The 21287-nt window shown below is 43.5% G+C and overlaps 1 protein-coding gene across 3 annotated transcripts in view; it reads left to right on the plus strand.

Annotated features, from left to right (window-relative positions):
- The window catches only part of BMPER (BMP binding endothelial regulator), a 255436-nt gene that overhangs the window by 173269 nt on the left and 60880 nt on the right, over positions 1 to 21287 (plus strand). For all 3 annotated transcript variants that reach the window (XM_082399457.1, XM_082399456.1, XM_082399458.1), the window contains one exon: positions 3261 to 3597. In XM_082399457.1, the coding sequence (XP_082255583.1) occupies positions 3261 to 3597 (337 nt within the window). The remainder of the gene's footprint in view (positions 1 to 3260; positions 3598 to 21287) is intronic.

A 21287-nucleotide genomic window follows, 5' to 3' on the forward strand; every position in this document is an offset into this window, starting at 1 on the left:
GAGAAGAGTTTATTAAAACACAGTGGGTCTGCATCTTCCAAGCATGCATGACCAGCAGGTCCATTGCAAAGAAAGAATGATTGGCTTGTTCACTGTGAGTTGAATTCCCATGAACTCAGTTGCCCAAAGTCTCAAATGTATTATATCATTGCCAGTAATTTTGTTGGAGCTCCTTTGGATGTAAATTCTCAACCAGTGTGGCACTTGGAAAATAGCATTTGCCTGCTGTCTAGGAAAGAGATTTGTAGTTTGGAAAATTTTGCAAGGTGGAAAATCTTTGGAATTATGCTCTAAAAGTTTGAGTGTTGTATGGAATTGATCTCTCCCTTCATTTCTCTGGCTGGGCAGCTGCCTAGTTACAGGCTTATGAGGTCAAGTGTCTTCTATACCTTAGAGAGTGTATTACAAATCATATTATAGTTTGCTTGTCTTTTTTCAAAATGTTATTTCAGTGTCTTAACTAGCATGAAATTCACAAATTTCTTTGGCTTTGCAGACTCCTAGTATCAATTTACAGGGTAATTCATTCATTTAGTGAGTATACACTATGTGTCAGATAATGTGTTGGAAGATGGGGTATGAAGAAATAGACATCGTTGTATACAATAGTTGTGGTTGTCAGAATTGACCCCATCTTTGAGATCCACACAGGAGATTAGTCCAGTGTGGGGACAGACTAGCAGTGTGTCCTTTCTCTGATCACCATGCCCCATCACTGTCTTCTCTTCACCCAGTTATTCCAAAAGCCCAAGAGACACTTTCTTATGACCTTCTTTCCTGCTTTTTACCCAATTCTATTTAATTGCTTTTTGGAACCGAGCTTCTTCTCCTGATCAAGAAATCTTCTCTACCATTTGCCTTGGACTGAGAATGCTTCCATTCCTTTCATTTACCATACAGTGATTTCCATATGAGTCTTTCTGTTTATTTCTTGAGAAATCCAGTTTTAGACCACTGGTTTATTCTACCAATAACTTTCCCTAAAGCGGATCTGTAACTCTTGCTTGCGGCAGTTGTGTGTCCTACTCACAGGAATGCTGTTTGGCCAGGAGTCTCTCCCTTTGGACCACGTCCAAGAGAATATTGGCTTTAGAATATTGGCTTAGGGAATATTAGCATTAGTATCTTACTTCTGAGTGTTTCTTGCTGATCTTATATCACTCGGACATTGCCTTATGCCAATTTTATATTCAGACAAGATCCATTCCATCCCTCTGCACCCCTTTCTCCTTTTTCATCACCACCTTATCTCCCCAGCTTCTGAGTATCTTCTGAACACTTGCTCATCAGGCTAATATTGATCCTTCAGGAACAAAGGTAAAGTCTTCTAAAAAGAGTCATGTTGCTCTTTCCGGAGGCTGAGAACAGATTAAATCAAAGACTAGGTTGTTTGTCTTGTTTTTTTTTTTCTCATGAATATTTAATTAATCAGTAATAGTAGTAATCATTCTCATTTTATAATTAAAGTAGATGAGTCATTTTTAACTTAGGTTAGGGTTTTCTTCTTCTCTGTTAGGCAATCACAGCAATTCTTTTTCTTTTTTTTTTTTTTTCACTTTAACATCTTTATTGGAGTATAATTGCTTTACAATGGTGTGTTAGTTTCTGCTTTACAACAAAGTGAATCAGTTATACATATACATATGTTCCCATATCTCTTCCCTCTTGCATCTCCCTCCCTCCCACCCTCCCTATCCCACCTCTCTAGGTGGTCACAAAACACAGAGCTGATCTCCCTGTGCTATGCAGTTGCTTCCCACTAGCTATAAAGAAGATGTGGCACATATATACAATGGAATATTACTCAGCCATAAAAAGACTAGGTTTTGTCAGAAATCCAAGAGGGTAATAAGACTGAAAACACACAGCAGGGACACTTTCTATTTTTCTGTTAAAACAGAGCTTTCTTTGTGGGCTGTCCCTCTTAGGAGACAGTGACACTGAGTAAGAAAGAGTCCTAGGGCAGAAATGCACCTCAACCTATTGTAGAGGTTCTCTTGGTGCTCATCCACCAAACTGGTACCTAGTTCACCATTCACTGTGGGGCTCAGGCCCTGCCAGGACATTACCAGGAGAACAGTAAGAGAAGCTTCCAACGCACACCTGAGACATAAAGAAAATGATAACACCAGAGTTATCATTTGCTCTGGGTTGAGCCTCAAAAGACTTTTCATGAAACCCTCCCCTTTGTCTTATGGACAGTGTCTTCACATACAATATCAGGGTGGATATGAGAACGTTCCTTCTTGACCTTCTGGTCAGACTGATCTGTGATGTGTGACAGTGGAACCTGGCTGTCTGACATGTGACAGAAATCCCACTATTCAGTGGGGTCATTGGCTGGAGTAAATCCTAGAAGCTTTGGGCTAGCAGGTCTGGAAAAATATGAATGTTCTCAGAAATATTCTCCAATTGTTTAGATGGTCAGTTCAGCAAACCAAGAGGAGATTACATTCTTTACCTTGTGGAGTGAAGATTGTTTCCTTGGTGAACAAGACAGTACTGTCCTGCTGATTCTGTCCAGCACATGAGTAACTTTGGCCTGTGGGCTGATAGCCTCCAATGCCTAGTCAAATTTTGAAGCTTATGATCAGCCCAGGCATGGAGGCCCCAACCTAGGGCTCATAACATCTCAACCCTAGGAAGCATGGATTGAACAGCTGTGCATGTCTCACAGATGACTGTAAAATAACGAGGGGGCAAACATTTTCATTTGTAGGAGTGTTGTCCTTTGAAGAGGATGTATTCAGAAGCTTTATATTTATTACTTTAATACTTCCACTGTAGCAAATAATTTGGAAATTTTCACTTGGCACTTAGCATAATCATATGGGGGGATTATTGGATAAAGAAAAATGATATTAAAAAAAACTATCATCTTTGTTGTCTTTCCATTTCTGCATTGTAGTAGTCGTTGGATAAATGAAAACATGATTTGGACCAAGACAATTACTCTATAAAAGGGCAAAAATATAAACCCTAGAGTAACATGGTCAATGAATAGTCATCTACAAGTCAAATTAGGGTACATAAGATATCATTACAAGGGCAAACTTTATACATTTAAAAAGTTCTAAGCCCCAATAAGTGATTCATGTTATATCACACAATGTTTGACGTGGCGAAATTAAAAGGTAATCAAGAATTTGGTGAGATCCTTAGTGTTCCTTGTTAGAGGATAGTCATGTGTACTATGTAAGAATCTATACAGTTGGGAACTATTGGTGGATTCAAGAGTGGTCGATCCTCTTTTCCTCTAGGTTTGGAAATATCATGGGATGGAGACAGTTTTGTAGAAGTCATGGCTGCACCCCATCTCAAGGGCAAACTCTGTGGTCTCTGTGGCAACTACAATGGACATAAGCGTGATGACTTAATTGGTGGAGATGGAAACTTCAAGTTTGATGTGGATGACTTTGCCGAGTCCTGGAGGGTGGAGTCCAATGAGTTCTGCAACAGACCCCAGAGAAAACCAGTGCCTGAACTGTGTCAAGGGACAGTGAAGGTAAAGCTTCGAGCCCATCGGGAATGCCAGAAACTCAAATCCTGGGAGTTTCAGACCTGCCACTCAACTGTGGACTATGCTACTTTCTACCGGTAAGTCCAGTGCTTTGGAGAATAGGCTTGGGTTACAGACCAAGGGTAGACTTGACCATGGAACAGAGGGTATCAGCTCCCTTGGTGTACAAAACAAGGGCCCCCAAAGTGCAGTGTAAACACCCCTGCTTCTTTCTTCTCTTGAGACTGATCTCATCTTGACTCAGTCCCACATTATGTCCCACATTAGGAAATTGAAGGGCATATTTCAGAGTTGTCTCCTATAAGTGATTCTGTTTTTGTGTCTGCAGGTTCACTGGAAAGCTAGTGACACCCTAGGATTTTTCCAGGTGTTAGCTTGACTCTTAAGATTGAGGAGTGCTTCCCAAAATCTGGCCTAAAATGCAGTGGTATAGGGCAGAGGTAGGAATCTCAAATCACTCTGGCTGCCTTTGGGTATTTGAGAGAGCTTGGTTATTCTAGGTCTCAGGAAGAGTTCATCAGGTCTTTCTCATCGTCTCACTCAGAACACATCTGCACATGAAAAACAAGGTGGTGAAATGAGGATTCCTTGGATTTTAGCCAACTATGAGACTTTGTGTCCAGAGTCCAAGGAGAGTAGAAACAGGGCTTGGGGATGGAGGAAGGAAAGTCTCTCATTAAGACCGTGGATTCCATTTGTATTAAGCAAACCACTTTAATCATTGTATTAAACGAACAATACATATTCATTGAAGTTACCCGTTTTGTGAATATAAAGACAACACCTACTTTTACATAAAATTAACCATTATAATGTGCTAAAGATTTTTAAAATTCCCTATTTCACAACCCTGAGCTAAACATTGCTTTCAATTCGGCAAACATGTCTATACATTTCTGTATGCGAACTTGTATGTATAGTGCAATATTTATATTATGTATCGATGATACATGGGAAAAAAAAAAGACTGTGGGTTCCATAACCTTTTCTAATTCTGATTAACCCCTTCCATACAAAGCAACTGGTTACAAGGAAGAATTCGCTTTGACTTCTGTGCTACAAGGTTGCATTTGTGAGTTGATGAGTTTGGCCTGGTTGTTCTTCCATTTACTACACAATTCCATGAGGTTCAAGAGCTAAGACTGTATATAACTTTAACCACCGTGGATGTGGGAGGAAACATGAGATGAACACAGTCCAAAAAGGCCTTGTTTAAGAGATTTGCCTGTGCCTCTTAAAATGAGAAAGCTCCTGTGGTCTGAAGCCACAGAGAAGTTATTTTTACCCTTTAACTGCCACCAGTTTATTTCTCCTAGTTCTCGTTAAATGTGATCTTTTTTTATTTATTTGATCTTTGGATATAAAAGATAAAGTTCTATAAAGTCAGCTCAAAGTAGGGTGGAAAAAGGACTGTCCTTGTCATCACGAATCCCTGAACATGGCTGCATCTGCCAACATTTGGCTCCAACTCATGTGTTTAGTTCCTTCAAGCCATTTTCTGGTTGTAATTTGAATTCTCTGGGTTCCCTTCTTTCTCCTCCCTGCACCACCCCCTAGATTGACCTTACCCTTGTCTATTGAAATCAAAAGCTCTTAATGCACTCTGGAGTGAATTAAGCACCTGGACAGACAAACCAGGCTTCATTTGGCATCTAAATACCCATCACTTGAAAGTCTGATGGGAAGCAATAGAGCACAGCAATTAAGAAACTTGTGGTCTCCCAGAGCTAAAAATCCAGTCCAGCTTTACAACCTTGAACAGTTGTTTAAGCTCGCTAAACCTTAGTTTGCTTATCTGGGAATTGGGGATAATAAAGAGCCTACCTTGAAGAACTGTCGTTCAGATTCAGTGAGATTGTGAGCATAGATGCATGTGCTCAACCCAGTGCCCCCGAGCAATGTGCTCGATAACTGTTGGCTGCTATTGTAACTTCTACCATTAATTAAATGATTAACAAGGGTAAGCCTTCTTTTGGAAGCTCCCCTACCCCAGTTGTGGATTTGGATTGGACCCTTCTCTGTCTGAAATAGAAAGGAAAGGCTGTACTTCTCCCAGGACCCTAGCAGCCTACACCTTTGGTTTTCATCCCATTTCAAAGGAACGTGTTGAAAGCAAAAATTGGAGAGCAGGCCTGCAGAGATTCTTCCCTTTTTGCAAATTTCGATTTCTTCGCTCTTTGGTGATTTATTTTGTATTATGATCCCTGGACTGCTAGCAGGAATATGATGAGCACCTTGGCAGAAGTTGTGAGAAACGACTTTGACATGAACAGAGAGAATCGAAATTGTTAGGTGGCCAGACAGATGCTAACCTTCTGCTCTTGAAAGTTGCTACAGCAGCGCAGTTGTGGGGGCGGCGGGGGAGTCACTGTGTAAGGGGCTGGATGCCCGAGTTTGGGGAGCTTATGAGAATGCTCTTGGGATCTTTGTGCACTGAGGTCTGGAGGATGGAGTATGGTGGGAGGTGAGCTTGTGTTCTGCTGTGTGTGGTGTAGGGACAGAACACCCTTCCAGGCCAGCCACTGCCTGGAAGAGGCAGGGGAGCTCAGGAGGGCAGAGCTGGACAATCCTGACTGTCACGCACTTTGCTGATAATCTCATTCCGCAACCGAGAGGTTCACCTTCGTGCATTTTCAAGTGAGGGTGGCCAATATTGGGTAGATCCTGGATTTCTTTCTTTCTTCCAAGCACAGATGTGGCAGGAGGGAGAAAAGAAACAAGGTCAACATCGAAAGGGAGTTCCGTTCTCAGGGGATCTCCAGCAAGGAACAAACCTTAGGGAGCCTTTAGGAAGCAATGGACAGAGAATGCACTGGGCGATGCCAAGCTGGACGTAACCTCAACTCCACCACTTTCTAGCTGTGTGACCCTGGTAGCTTGCTGGGTTTCAGATTCTTTGCCTTTAGAATAGGTATGACAGCAACCACCTGGTGGGATTGCTACTCCAAGGACTGAGGTCAACGGGTGGTGCCACGTTGGCCCATGATAGACAGGCCGTCCTGGCACAGTGTGCTGTTGTCCTGTGTCCCTTCCTCTCTATGGGGAATCTGGCCCCCCCGCCCCGGCCACTTACCTTTCTGATTGTCGAGGTCTTCTCCTGTGCTCATCGTGGAGAACAGATTAGATAGAGTCTCACTGATGAATCTACAGAACGATTTATAAATGAACCGTTTCTCTTTCGTGACCTTGAATGAAATACGGTAAGTGAAGATTGCATTGTAAGCCTTTAAAAAAATTGTTCTTTTTGTCTTATAAGAATAATATATGTTCATTGTATGACATTTAAGTAACATTAAAAAGAATAAAGAAGAAAATAGCCATCACATCACGTTCCACACGTGTAAATTTTTACCTGTATATTTTATGTCATTGGCAGAATTTCTAAAATGAAGCTTAAAACATAGTCATGACCTGTGTTTTAAGGGCTGTGGTCTTTTTTATGACTCAATATAGGACTAAAGGGATTTGCCTTGATATCATGGAAGGTCATATATATAAACTGTATATGAATTTGATTCCTTTCATTTTCCCCTTATCCTTCAAAGAAGTATCTGTACTTCCTTTAGGACAAAGAATAAAGTTGCGTAATATACAAATGCCACCTTCCAAGTACCATTGTGTTTGTAACTTAGAGAAGGGAGAGGATAAAGGAGGTATTTCTCTCAGGAAGTGTTACCTCTTTTGGGTTTCCTTAATCATATGACAAGTTCCAGAGGGAAAATTCTATTATAAATATTAGATAGCTCTTCTTATAAGATCAAAATAATAATTCTAATTTCTCTGAATTAGAGTTTACTTTTGAGATGTCTAGGACTTAGAACTCTTATTTTATTTTGGTCTTTTACCCAGTTCAAAATTTTTAATAGTAAACTGTCCATTGTCTAAAAACTTGAAAAACTTTGTAAATGAATAAGAAATGACTACATATTAGCCAAAACTTTCTTTTTCTCTTTTGGGAAACTTTTTAAGATTTGCTCATTTTTTCTTCTCACATCAGTTCCACCCATCATGGCCTCATTTGCTGTAAAAATTAAAGGCTTTGTGATCAGCATGTTGGCTTCATTAACTCATTGAATATGTTTGGATGCAAAATAATTTAATTATGAATCACATAAAAATTTAAACTGGCTACGTTGATAATGTGTCTTAAGTCCTAGAGTTGCTAATTGACTTGTCCTCAAATTAGATAATCCCCTTTGCAAATCTTCTGCATTGGCCTCCGCTGGTGTGTCACGGAGACATTTCTTGTAGCAAGGGAGGTAGTTAGTATGCTGTGGAAACATGAATGTGAAATCATTTCAATTATACTTGGATTCACACATAGGCCTCCCTGAGGAGGAGATGTTGTCTTTGGGTCTCTTTTCTCATTTCTTTGTTTTCACCTCCCTCCCCCAGCCTCACACTGCCTTCTCCATCTGTGTCTTGGCTGCCAACCGGGAAATCCAGGAGGAATAAGCAGCCCCCCACCCCATAGCCTCCCTGGCGGTCCTCAGCAGCCAGTATCGAATCCACTCCCCACCTTGAATTCGGGCAGGCTGACGAGACCAGTCTTGGCAGCCCCCGGGGGCACAAGGAAGCCAGGAGATGGGCTGAGCTCTGCGGGTCACGCTGGGGAGAGAGAAGACCACCTAAATCTTGGGCTGGTGTAAGAAACACTAGCAAACTCAGACCTGAATCTTGGGTGAAGTAGTTGCAAGTGAGTGTAACCTGCTAGCAAAGCGGGCCTCTCCAGTCAGGGCAGGCCCACATTTCAGAGAAGCCAGGAAAATTAATGTGAACTGCAGCAAATCCCAGGCCTTTACAGACCACCGTCATCTCAGGACTGTTTTCCTCTCCCCACTCCGCTTCATGCGGTATAATTCACCAGAGCAAAAACTCTGTTCACTTGTTCAGTTTGGGTAAGTGTCTGGGGATTCCCAGTCTAGGAAATGTTCTTTTCTTTCCATGCAGTGTTTTTTACAGCTGTAAGGAATTGAAGGAAGGCCAGGGGATTCACAGATGTGTCCTTCCCGCTGAGGTCCTGGGAGGTAGGTGGTGGGAGGTTGTGCAGGAGAACGCTGGAACTCCGACAGCACAACGGTGTCGGAGATGCTGGCGCCTGGGGGCTGCCAGTGGCTTCCTTCCAAGGGAAGATCACAGCCTTTGTGGATGACCTACTTTGTGTTTTCCTATAAAGGAAACTCATCATTTATTATAAAGCAAGAGGAGAGATGCAGGCAAGGATACAGACTTTATGTGTGTGTGTGTCTGTTTGTAGGAGAAAATCATGTAAAGCTAACTGCTGTTCTATAATTAAAATCAAGCCAATCTTCCCTTGCTTCAAAGGAGAACGTGCTTGGAACATTTCTGTTTACAGCTTTTAATGATTTGCCTCAAATTGCCATTAGAACTAGGGTCCTAAATCAAATGAGATGTTCATTTTAAAGTGTGATGTTCTAAACCTGCCTTTTTATTTTTCCTTTGGCTAACTTAGCTTTCAGGATGAGCAGCCACTCTGAATATGTAATAAAGGTGACACCAGGTGGCAGTAGACACCTCAGTTGTACCACCGATCAGATTTCAGCACTTACAAGTCCAACCTTAAAGTTCAAAATGTTTTCCCTACTCAGTAGCTCTCTCTCTCTCTCTCTCTTTTTTTTTTTTTTTTTTTAACTTATGCCCTAGGCTACTCCTTCACTGTATCTAAATATACAATGCACATTCCTGCCTCTGGGTCCATGTCTTTCCTCTGCCTGAGATGCCTTCATTTTCTTCATTGATTTAAGCTGAAGGCACAGCTCAAGTTTCATCCCAGGCCTCTGTAAATGTTTTTTCTTTGGTTTCTCAGAGATGCTGATTGTGTTTATCCTTATTTAGTGCATATACTATATTGCACTGCTGTTCTCTCTTGCCCGCATTGGATTTTAGGTTCACTCGGGAATGGGAAATGTCTTTTCTACCCTTTTGTATTTCACCCAGCATCCCCCCTGGAAGGTCTGCTCTGGGGAGAGGTTTCTTAACTCCCTTCTTAGCCTTTCTGTCATCTTCATCCTCTCTGATCTCCTTGTGACTTCTACCCCCAATGCCAAGTCCATCTTAGATCTTTATCCCCACACTCGTTATGCACTTATAGTCAGAATGTGCACACATTTCTGTCCTTTCAGGGAATAGACTAGTCGGAGCAAGCGGAGCCTCTGGTCCACTTTTGATGCTGCAGGAGCTATCAGCTCTTCTTATGCATGAGTCTACTACTGTGACTGCCAGGGGCAGGCCTATGAATCTCAGAATCCACCTCTGCCTATTAACAATTCTCTTGTAAGCCACTTGGACCTCCTGGATCCTCTTCTATACCTTCTATCTATAGATGGCTAGTGTTTGGCCTTGCCATCTTTTTTGTGTGGTATTTTGATCTATAGATATTTCTGCATTGGCCTCTTCCACCATCCTGTCCCATGGGGTCATGGACTGGCACTGACTCTTCTTGGTCACAATGTGTGACACTGTTCATGGGGTATTCCCCCTCAAGGAAGTTCACCTGAGCTTTTGGTGTCCAGAGTTTTTACTGGGACTCGATCACCTGCTGCCTGCTGCCTGCATGGCTGACCTTCTGTAGCCCCTCCCAGAGGTCATGCTAATGCCTTTAGTCTCCAGCTCCTCTGGAGGTTGGAACTGTTATCAGATGGCCGAAAGCCCCCATCATAAAGCACACTGTTAGAGTGTCTCCTGGCCAAAGCACCCAGGCAACAAAGGACACTCCTGTCAAGCAGTGCATTCCAGGGGCCTAGAGATCACTCCCCAGGAGCTAAAGGCCAAGGCCAGACTCTCTTTGGGCCAGGTTAATTCTTTACTACACAGCCTGCCTGGCTCAAGGTTAAATGTAATTTCAATTTGATTTTAATTTTAGCTTTGAGTTTATTTTCAGCATAAACCTTCTGGAATCCTGCAGTGTTTCTCCTCAGAAAATTATATTCTGGATTGTAATTAGATGGGGCTTTTGAACACAGATTTGAATGAGTGTCACTGTAGCAGGTAAAACACTAATTATTTTGTAGCATCTCTCTTGGCTGCTTAGGGGACTTTGATTACTCCTTGGTAAGCAGGAGACTGTCTGGTGTAGCTGTATTATATTTTCGTCATCGATGGGTGTAAAGCCCTTTCTATCCATGAGAGTGACAGCGGTGGTGGCTGACATGAGGAATGTTTTCCTCGTGTCATTGTTGAGCTAACTGGGACACTGGGAGGCGAGGGGACTCATTCCAGGCCCCCCGTGGCACCTGAGCAGCCAGCCTGACAGGACACTTGGTCTCGGGTCTTTGTCAGAGAACTTGGCAAGAGCTGCTAGGGCTGCTCTCAGAGTCCGTCACTGTCCGCTCAGGTTTTTAAATATCCTGCTTTTGCCATGAGCTTTTGGAGGAGGATTTCATTAATTACTTAATTCACTCCTTTTACAGCTTTTGAGTGTGCACCTGCTGTGTGCCAGGTACTGCTGTAGGTGTGGCGATTTGGGACTGGACAAGAGAGACAAAAGTTCTTCCTTCAGACAGCTCACAGTCTAGTGTGGACAGACGGCTATAAATAAGAAACAAGGTCATTGCCAATTGTGAGAAGAGGAATGGGGGGAATAGTGTGATATGATAGGGTGGGCTGAGGGTGACCCACTTGGAATAAGGTAGACAGGAAGAGCCTTCTTGAGGGGTGCTCCTTTGAGTGGAGCCCACCGTGTGTGGGAAGGACGGGGGTGGGGAGGTCTGTCTTGGGTGGGGGAAGGGCAGGCCTCTATGCTGGGAAGGGTGTGGCCTGTTTGCAGACCAGAGAGGAGGCTGCCAGTACCGGTGCCTTTAGAAAGTGATGGGTACGCTACCAATAACTGCATGAGCTTGGAAGCAAATTCTCCCCCTGTCAAGGTTCAGCTGAGATCGTGGCCCCAGTCAATACCTTGAGTGCAATCTTGTGAGACCCTCAGCAGAGGCCATGCCTGGACTCCTGATCCATAGAAACGGAGCTAATAACTGCGTTGTGTTTATTGTTTAAATTTATTGTTAAGCCTTTCCTGTTTTCCTCATTCACTAAGTTTCATTTTATTTCATTCTGCATGTAGTGTTGTAAGCTGGTGTAAATCCTTTCTGGAACAAGTTGAGGAATAAGTGACAGTGGCCAGGGGTAAAGGATCTAACACCTCCGAACTTCTATTTTTTGTGTGAAATAGAGATGATATCATCACCAACAGATTGGTCGTGAGGCTGAATGAGGTTTCCCTTGTAACGCCCAGGTGGAAACACCGAGGAATCTGCTTCCCTTGGCCACATCACCAGTGTGGTCTAGTGGCATTCCTCCTTGAGCCCCGTGGTTTCAGGTTGTTCTATAGAAAATTAAGGTACACAGTTGGGTGCCAGAATGCCTCAGAACCGAGAAAACCTGGGGATGGGTGTCCTCAGAGATGGCCGTGTGTGGGCTGGCTTCCGTCAGGCCACAGACAGATTGGTTGACTCTTTGATGTGCTGTGAGTACAGCCCTGTGACTCAGTGAGGCAACAGGGACAGGAGCAGCGTCTTGTGAAATCAGCTGGCATCCTGGCAGCATCATGGGCTTCTCAGAGGTGGCTCACTGGCCCCTGTGCTGTGCTGGGAGCTCAGGGTTGTACTGTGCTGGACTGTGCCATCCTGGACTCTTTGACTATCTCTCAATCAAGCTGGAAAAAATTAAAATTGATGGAGAGTGTGCAAATATGAAATAGGAGGGAGGCTTTTGTGATCCTGGATCCTCCTACACATGGAAATCTTATAGTCAATCTCAATTTTCTTCTGACCTAGCAAGGAAAAGGAGCAGTAGGCTTGTACACACAGGCTTTCACAGGGGCCGGTGTTTCAACTACAGACCAAGTATTCAGAAGTGTGTACATGTTTAAAAAAAAAAGACTGGATGTAGGGGCAGTTTTTTTGTTAAGGAAGAAGGTGCTGAATTACTATTTTTTTATATCCATGAGTCTCTTTTTCTAGGCTAATAGTCAATTATTCATGTCTAGGAATCAATGAAATCAATCAATAATAAATTAAAACAGGTATATATTACCTATTGTAAAAAAACACACACACAGATTATTTTATAGTCAGGATTCATTGATTAATGAATCAGGCGCTGTTCAAGGTGCTGGAGGTATGGCAGTGGTTAAGATAAACAAGTCCTCTGGCTCACAGAGTGTGCAGTGTAGGCTAGTGGGTGAGAAAGACAAGTAAACAGGAGTGTAGATAGGGAGGGATGCAGTTTTGATAGAGGATGTACAGGATGCTATGGAAACCTGCCAGGGGGGTGGCTTCCTGGAGACGGTGACTTCCTAAGCTGAAACCAGAAGCATATGTAGGGTTTAGCTGCACAAAAAGGAGTAGGGGTTTGGGGAAGAGAACAAAGGGAAAGATCCCAGCCACGGAAGACTGCATGTTCAAAGCCGTGGAAGCCAGCAAGAGCCTGGCACAGGCAGCTAACAGATAGATGTTGCATGGGGCAGTGTCATAAACTAGGGGGGTGTGGAAGATAGGTCAGGAGGCAAAGGCCACAGCCAGATCATTAGAATTTATGCCCCAGCATCCATCAGACACGAAAGGGGCGCACTGTAGTGTCTTTAACCATTACCTGGGAGCAGGTCATACTGGGCATTGGTTCAGTAAAGCTGAAGACTTTTCATTTATTCCTCATTCGTTTATTTCTTAGTTTCTATACACCTACCACGTATTCTATGCCTTAGGTCGTGGTTCTCAAACTTTAGCAGGAATCAGAATCATTTAGAGAGCTGATTCAGTGGGTCTAGGGCAGGGGCTGAGAATGTGCATTTTTAACAAGTTCCCAAGGGATGCTGGGACTCGGGCGCCACACCTGGAGAACCTCAGCACGAGGTGGAGGAATTAGAAGAAGAACTGCTTCCAGCTGTTTGTGGGTCCCCAAGGGGATGCAGTTCTCTGAGACTTGGTCTACTCCAAGACCTTTTTATGGCTGACGGGGCTTATCTTTCTTTGTCCTGTACAGTCAACCTCCAAACATTAGAGATGAGAACACAGAGTGGGTCCGTGGGTAAGGGGTTAGGAGCTAAGCACATGCCCACCTAAAGTGGTCATTGGAGCTCAGTGGCATTTTCTTGGTGTGTTGTTTAAAGTACAGGCACCAAATGTAATACTGCTCAGCTATAAAAAAGAATGAAATTTTGCCATTTGCAGCAACATGGATGGACTTGGAGGGTATTATGCTAAGTGAAATAAGCCAGACAGAGAAAGACAAATACTATATGATATCACTTATATGTGGAATCTAAAAAAATACAACAAACTGGTGAATATAACAAAAAAGAAACAAACTCACAGATATAGAGAACAAACTAGTGGTTACCAGTGGGAAGAGGGAAGGGGGGAGGGGCAATATAGGGGATTAAGAGATACAAATTATTAGGACTAAAATAAGCTACAAGGATATATTGTACAACACAGGGAATATAGCCAGTACTTTATAATAACCATAAGTGGAGTATAACCTTTAAAAACTGTGAATCACTACACAGTGCACCTGTAACTTAAATAAGATTGTGCATCAACTATACTTCAATTTAAAAAATGGAAAAAAAAAAAGAAAGTAGGCACCAAAGTAAACCTTTTAATGTCTTGTTTTATAAGCAAAAAAAGCCCTGGTCTTACTGCTTCCTTATTCGTAAGGCCAGGCCCAGCAGAAGTGTTGAACTTGTTTGACTGGGCCATTTGTGAGCCAGAATTAGAATCCAGAGTCGGAGTTCTCCTGGCCACTGAAATACTTTTCGCAGTGAGCTGGGAACCGCCGCGGTCACTTTGAGATGAATGACCCGGGGCCCAGCAAGTGCCCTCCCTGAAGAGAAAGCTGGACACGGTGCAGCTCTGTTGATGAACCGGCCTGGAGCCGGTGTTCTGTGCAGAGGCAGAGCTGCCCAAATCTTCCCCTCCCTCCCCCAGCACGCAGGACAGACAGGCCCGGAGCTGGGGGCCAGGCTTGTGAGCCCAGAATGGCCAACAGGATGTATCTGTAAAAGTCTGCTTCCTTTCTGCTGGCTTCAGGCTTTTAAAGAACCTGGTCAGCGGGCACAGAGAGTAGAGAAATAAATGCTTTACAAGGAAATCTGGTGACGATGCTGGAATTAATAATTCTTTTAACATGAAAGAGCTGTTCTCTGTGATCTTTACTGTCTTACCTAGTGTTGGGAGTTTAAACAGATGAGAGGGTGAGCTGGTTTCTTCATTGTATCCCAAGCAAATGGCCCATGTGTGAGCACGAAGGTAGGATGCATTTGAGCTCCTCAAAGAATATGGGCCAGAAGACCTTTCAGAACCCCTGAAAGCTTTTCCATATGAAAAGGAAACCAGGAAATTGGAATCTTCATTTTGTCTTTGCGATCAAAGCCAGGGAGGAAAGATATTAAGCAGATACTGACCTGTAGTTTTGTGGCCACTGTTAGGATTTATTGACTGAATAGCAAATAAGGACTGCAGGAAAGCTGAGGTTGGTATTTACTTGAGGGGAAGAAAAGATTTGGATTCAGAGGTTGACTGAAAGCAGAGGCCTGCCTGCATTACTAAGGAAATAAGTACATGGGCTTCAGTAATAGGAGGTAATGACAACCATGTTAACAGCATTGATTGACACTCATTATGTGCCTGAAACTCAGGGAAGCCTAATAATATTTTACAGTGATAGTAATAATGGGCAATGCCATGAGAAGAGGAGGAGTGACAGCTTACATGTTTGCGTGCTGTGTGCCAAGTGACCTTTCCCTGCATATAGTGTCACATTTGTGTGCATGAGGAACACGAGCTTAAAGGAGGTAAGAATATCATCCAAGGTCACCAGGCAAGAAGGAAGCAGAGCCAGGACTTGAGACCAAATCTGTTTGACCCAGAGATTGTATTTTTGGCCATTACCACCATAATCTGGTAATAGCTCCTCCTCCTAACCCATTCCTAACCCCAAATTGTCTCCATTTTCTTTTTTTTTTTATTTAATTTTTATTATTATTTTATTTTATTTTCTGGCTGCGTTGGGTCTTCGTTGCTGCATGCGGGCTTTCTCTGGTTGTGGTGAGAGGGGGCTACTCTTCATTGCAGTCCACAGGCTTCTCATTGTGGTGGCTTCTCTTGTAGTGGAGCATGGGCTCTAGGCGCTGGCGTCAGTAGTTGCAGCACGCAGCCTCAGTAGTTGTGGCATGCAGGCCCTAGGGCATTTGGGCTTCAGTGGTTGTGGCTCACGGGCTCAGTAGTTGTGGTGCACGGGCTCTAGAGCGCAGGCTCAGTAGTTGTGGCACACGGGCTTTGTTGCTCTGTGACATGTGGGATCTTCCCGGCCCAGGGCTCGAACCCGCATCCCCTGCATTGGCAGGTGGATTCTTAACCACTGAGCCACCAGGGAAGTCCTTGTCTCCATTTTCTGAACTGAGCTAGCACTCAGTTTTTGCGAATGTTTCATATACTACATTTTTTTTCATTTTGAAGGATTTTTTTTTTCTTTTAAAAGATTTTCTTTTCTCTTGAGCAAAATTGTTCGGGTTTTGGAAGTATTATGCTGGCTGAATTTTAAATAGAGCAGTTTCATCCTACTGGTCTTTTAAAGAGAAATATTTGAATTTCAAAATAGTGGCCATTTTCTACTCAAAATTGTTTCTGGTCCACAGTAATAATTCTAGAGACAAGAGTGCCTGACTCTTCTGTGAAAGGCTGAGTTCATTATGGAACTGAGATCCTAGATTCTAATGCAGTGTGCCTATAAAGTATTTCCTTGTTTTTCATCTTCTTTTCCTTCTTTTTGCTTTTAATGACTGTTTAGAAACAGTTTCTAAAGAAAGAAACATTCTTATTTCACATCTTGCTTGAGATGTTTCGATTGATGTGATACTAGTAACTCAGTGATTCTTGATTTTTGGGAGGTCACAATCCTTTTTCAGGTTCTGATGAAAGCTAAGGGTCTCTTTTCCAGAAAAATGCATGCACGCTTGCACATACAACAGGGAATTCACCTAGGGATCAGTGGACCCTTGGTTAAGAAATCCTGCCTCCTTCCTCCCTCCCTCTCTACCTTCAACTCTTCAATAAATATTTTTTGAGCCTTGTTAAATGTCAGGCACTGTGCTGTGTGTTAGGATTACAGTGGTGAATGAAATAAACATGGCTCCTGTCTTCGTGGAGTTCATGGTGTAGTGAATAAGGAAGACAGTAAACGAGTATCCTTACAGATAAACATGCTATGATGTCTGTACTTGAAGGAAAACTTTGGTGTATAAGATCATTTCATTGGCAGGTCAGACCCCATAGGTTTGCGTACAGGGGAAGGGGGAGGCAGATGGATTGGAGAAGGAACTCCCCTGAGGAAGTGATCTTTGAGCTGAGATCAAAAGGATGGATAGCAGTGAACCACGCTGAGAGACAGGAGGAGAGGGCCCCAGCCAGGGGGCGTTGTGCTGCATTCATGCACCTCTGAAATGCTGATGCAGCCAGCCCCCTGAGCTCCCCGTGTGCCTGTCCCAAGGAGCTCTGTGTCCTTCCTGTGTTATACTCTCAACGTAGTGAAGTCCATTACACAGGATCTCACCTGTCAGTGATTCATTCATGTTATGGGTCAAATCATATTTCCCCTGAAGATCTGTCTCTCTCATGGAGCTTTAAAGTGGGTTTTTCTTCATCCTCAAGGGATACCATACTACTGAGTCTCATATCTGAGGTAGTGGTTTATTTGGCTTGCTCTGATATGCTCGGAGTCAGGACCGTGTTCTTTTTCAGAATACATCTAGGATGATGAAGACACACCTGCTACACACGTTTGTGCACACGCACAGGCACACATGCCCAGCTGTGTCCAAATGCCCCAGCGCACATTGTATGACATACATGTGTCACTACACCAGCGTGAATTCAGACTCTTGCTGTTCAAAGCACCATCCTTGGACCAGCAGCATTAGGAGCTTGTTAGAAATGCAGGACCTCAGGCCCCACCCTAGCCGTTCTGAAATCAGAACATGCAGGTTTGACAAGGTGCCCATGGGATTTGTGTACACATTGAAGTTTGAGCACTGCTGGTTTGATCTTCGCCATTTCCACTCTGGCCTGGTCCATGCTGTTGAACAGTCTTGTCCAAATGCTTCCATTTAAAGCTTGATAGCACACTGACGTGTATGTGTATATATATACACATATACATATGTATAGAGGTTTTTTTTTTCAAAAAAAGGAGTTCAGGTAGCTGTGCTGTGGGACAGTTGTAATTTGACTCCAGTGTGTAACAGATGTAGGTACTCACAGGGGGCTGAGGGCACACCATCACACTTCTGCAAAAGGCATTTTCACCTTTTCATGGGCTGGTCACCTGATAGTCACTGGCGTTGTTCTTCATTATTTACGTCAGATGGAAAGTCTCTTAACAGAAATTTTTGAAGTGACTGATGAAGCAGAGATAGAGCAAGACAGTTGTCCAGTAATCAGTGAAATAGCTCATATGTATGAGTTGCAAGGTTGTTTGTATTTGCTTCCTTCTTGGCCTTTAAAGGGCCTTGACAGGTGTTGGGCCATAAGACGCTGTTGAAGGGCAGCCCCAGGCACCAGGTCTGCTCAGGCATTTGGCCTATTTAGCGACATCTTTCACTCCCTGAGGACCCGTTCCTCCCTGTTCTCTGATTCCCAGACTCTGTCCTGCGTTTCCTGATAATGGTGATTGATTCCCTGCCTTACTGGGCCATCTAATCACCTATTTTGTTCCATATTCTGTCCTTTTCCTTGATTTGAGCATCGTCCACAGCATTGGGTAAGAGGCCCTTCCCACACGAGTCTCAGGCATAGGGCACCCCTTGTGGGTAAGAGAATCCCCACTCCGGGAGAGTACAAGAACCCGTGTACTAATGTGGTGATGTAACTTCTCTTTGCACTTTGATGGATTCTCTGTTTCCTAAGTTTAGCTGTAACATGTGCTTTTGCTCACCTGGCATTCATTAGATTTTTTTTTTTTCAGTTGCATATAAAGAAAACCCCAATTAAGCTAGTTTAAATAGTAACATGTTTAATTTGTAAAAATGAGTATTGTTTGACTCATGTAGCTGAAAAGCTGGGGGCAGCTTTCACTTCATTCGTGGCTTGATCCAAGGCTTAAATGAGGCCCCCAGGGTTTGTGCTCTCTCCAGTTCCTGACACAGTTCTTCTGTGTTGAAACACAAGCCTCTCCTCTCCAAATTCTTCAGCCAAATCATGCAGGCAGAGGTGAGTCTTTTGTCTCCAAAACCCAAGCAAGTCTCATGCACCTCCTCGATTCTGACTGGCCCGTCTCTAAGTCAATCACTGTAACCGGGAAAATAAAATGAGTTGGTTCCTTTACATAAGTGCTTCTCAAACTTCTGCAGGCATGGCTCACCTGGAGAACCTGTCAAAACACAGATCACTGGCCCCATACCCAAGGTTTCTGATGCAGCAGGTCTGAGGTGGGATCTGAGAATTTCTAGTAAGTTCCCAGGTGGTACTGATGCTGCTGGTCTGAGGACCAACTTTTAGAACCACTGTTTTAGACCAATCAAGACCACATCACAGAGACAGAGTGGGAAAGAGGTGATCTCCCAACATAATTTTAGGTACTCTTTTACCTGAAGAGGGGAGAATGGATATTTTCATTTCTTCCATTGCTAGAGTACTTGCTGTGCTCCTCTGTAATCACAGCTCCCACCAGTATGTGGGAAGAACATCTCTATCAGGTACTTTCTTAGGCTCAGGGGATGCAGCTGTGATCAAGACAAAGTTTTTACTGTCCTGACCTGGAGGGGTGGTGAGGACGATAAGAATAAGTAAATACACATATTATATATGATGCGATTTCATGTGCTGCAAAGAAAGACAGCAGGGAAGGAGATAGAGAATGATGCTGGGCTCTGGGGTCTGTTCACATAACATAGTCAGGGAAGAAGGCCCTTTGGATAAGGTATGATTTGAGCTGAGACCTGAAGGAAGAGAGGGAGTGAGGTCCGCTCAAATTAGAAAAAAATGCAAAGAACATGGGCAGCTTGAGAAATAACGAAAGGTCACTGTATCTGGGGCAGAAGGAAAGAGGGGAAGAGGGACGGAGAGGAGATGGAGAAACACAGGGCTTTGCAGGCTGAGGGAAGGGCCTTGGGTTTTACTGGGAGGAAGAAGACAAACCTCCCTGAGACGTGCACAGCACATCTGGGAACAGGGCTTTGAAATGTGCTAGAATAAGCATGGATATAAGAGGATGAACTGTGCCCTTAAATTTGGTTAAATTCCAACTACTGAAAATCCAGTGTGGGGCTCTAAGTGGACCTGGCATTTTTGCTCCCTACCCTAAATGTTTCCCGTAACCATGTGTTTTGAAACTCGGTATTCTACAGAGGAGGGGATACATTACCCTCTGTCTTCTGGTCAGTGCCTCTTGATTCTCAGTCTGAGTTTTTTTCTAGTTAAGTCTAACGTAAAATTGTTTTCTTCCAGAATTAAAGTCTGAGCGATTCCCCTCATATCCTATAAACTTGAAGTTCAGGTATTTCTCTTATTCCTCCTTGAGGCAGAGGGGGAAAGGGATTGCTATTGAATTTTACTTGGGAAAGCATTTTGGAAGCACATTGATTTTTGAAATAACTTCCCCTCCAAGAAAAGGAAGAAATGAAAAAGGAGGTCTGATTAAAATACAGGTGTAGTAGCAGGGTAACATGTTCACAGGCCTGCAGGGCTGCTGGGAAGGGATCACCTCTTGGGACCTTCAAGAGAGTGAATCATGAGGTAACTCCAGCAATAAATACATATGCAGAGCACCAGACAGTCTCGAGGGCAAGCTGGTCCAGGGGCCTCTAACCTCAGCCTGATGGCTGTGGTGCTGGGACCAGCGGTGACACCTAGCACATCCCTCCACTGCCCAGAAGTGTTTAGTGACTGTCATTTATTCAGTCAAGTTCACACTCCTGACTGAGTCTGTCAAGACTCCATCTGGCAATACTTTATGTTTTTTCGAGATTTGCTCATTTTTACCTACATTTTACTCCAGCCAATTCAGCAATCCCTGAGTGCACTTGGTACTTTCCCCCAAATGTGCCTTGTTTATGTTTGGTGTCATTTGCTGGGACTGTCCCTTCCTGCTTCTCTCTGTTCCAGCTCAGTTTAAGGACTATTTTGTTCTGACAGGCTTTCTCCAGTGAAAATGGATTGTTCCCCCCCATCTTTCTCTTTGTCTCTCGTGCTTTGGTTGTTCCCTTTTATGCCCTAATTCCATTTGGCCTTGGATATATTACCATTACTCCTCTTTCTATATAGATAGCTTCCCTCAAGAAATAGAAGCTCTTGAAGGAAGAGGCCATTTGTCATTCACGTTTATGTCCCTTCCCCACACATCCCAGCATATGCCAGAGGGAATCAGAGAAATGCTCAAGAAATGCACAGAGAGTTGTACTGAACCGAATCCTAGCTCCGGCTGAGTGATGGTGATTGTGGGACATTTCAATCCTGGAACTTGTCAAGCAGTTTCGTATGTTTTCTGTTTTGTTTTTTGTTTTTGTTTTTGCTATTTTTATATACTCTCTCTCTCTTTTTTTTTCCTATGGACACCTGGATTACACTTTCCTGAGCTCAGGATCACTTTATCTTTTTTTCTAGAAATTTCTAGAACCACCTGGGAGGAAGAGAAGCGATTCAATCTAAGCAAACAGTCCACCTCTTGAGTTGAAATATGAGTGTGTAGTGGTGGTTGCGAAGCCCAGCAATGAGCTCAGACACTCTGCTCGTAGTCATGGCCTCTTGGCCTCCCGTGG

This window comes from Balaenoptera borealis, assembly GCF_965194805.1.
Source record: "Balaenoptera borealis genome assembly, chromosome: 7".
Classification (NCBI taxonomy): Eukaryota; Metazoa; Chordata; class Mammalia; order Artiodactyla; family Balaenopteridae; genus Balaenoptera; species Balaenoptera borealis.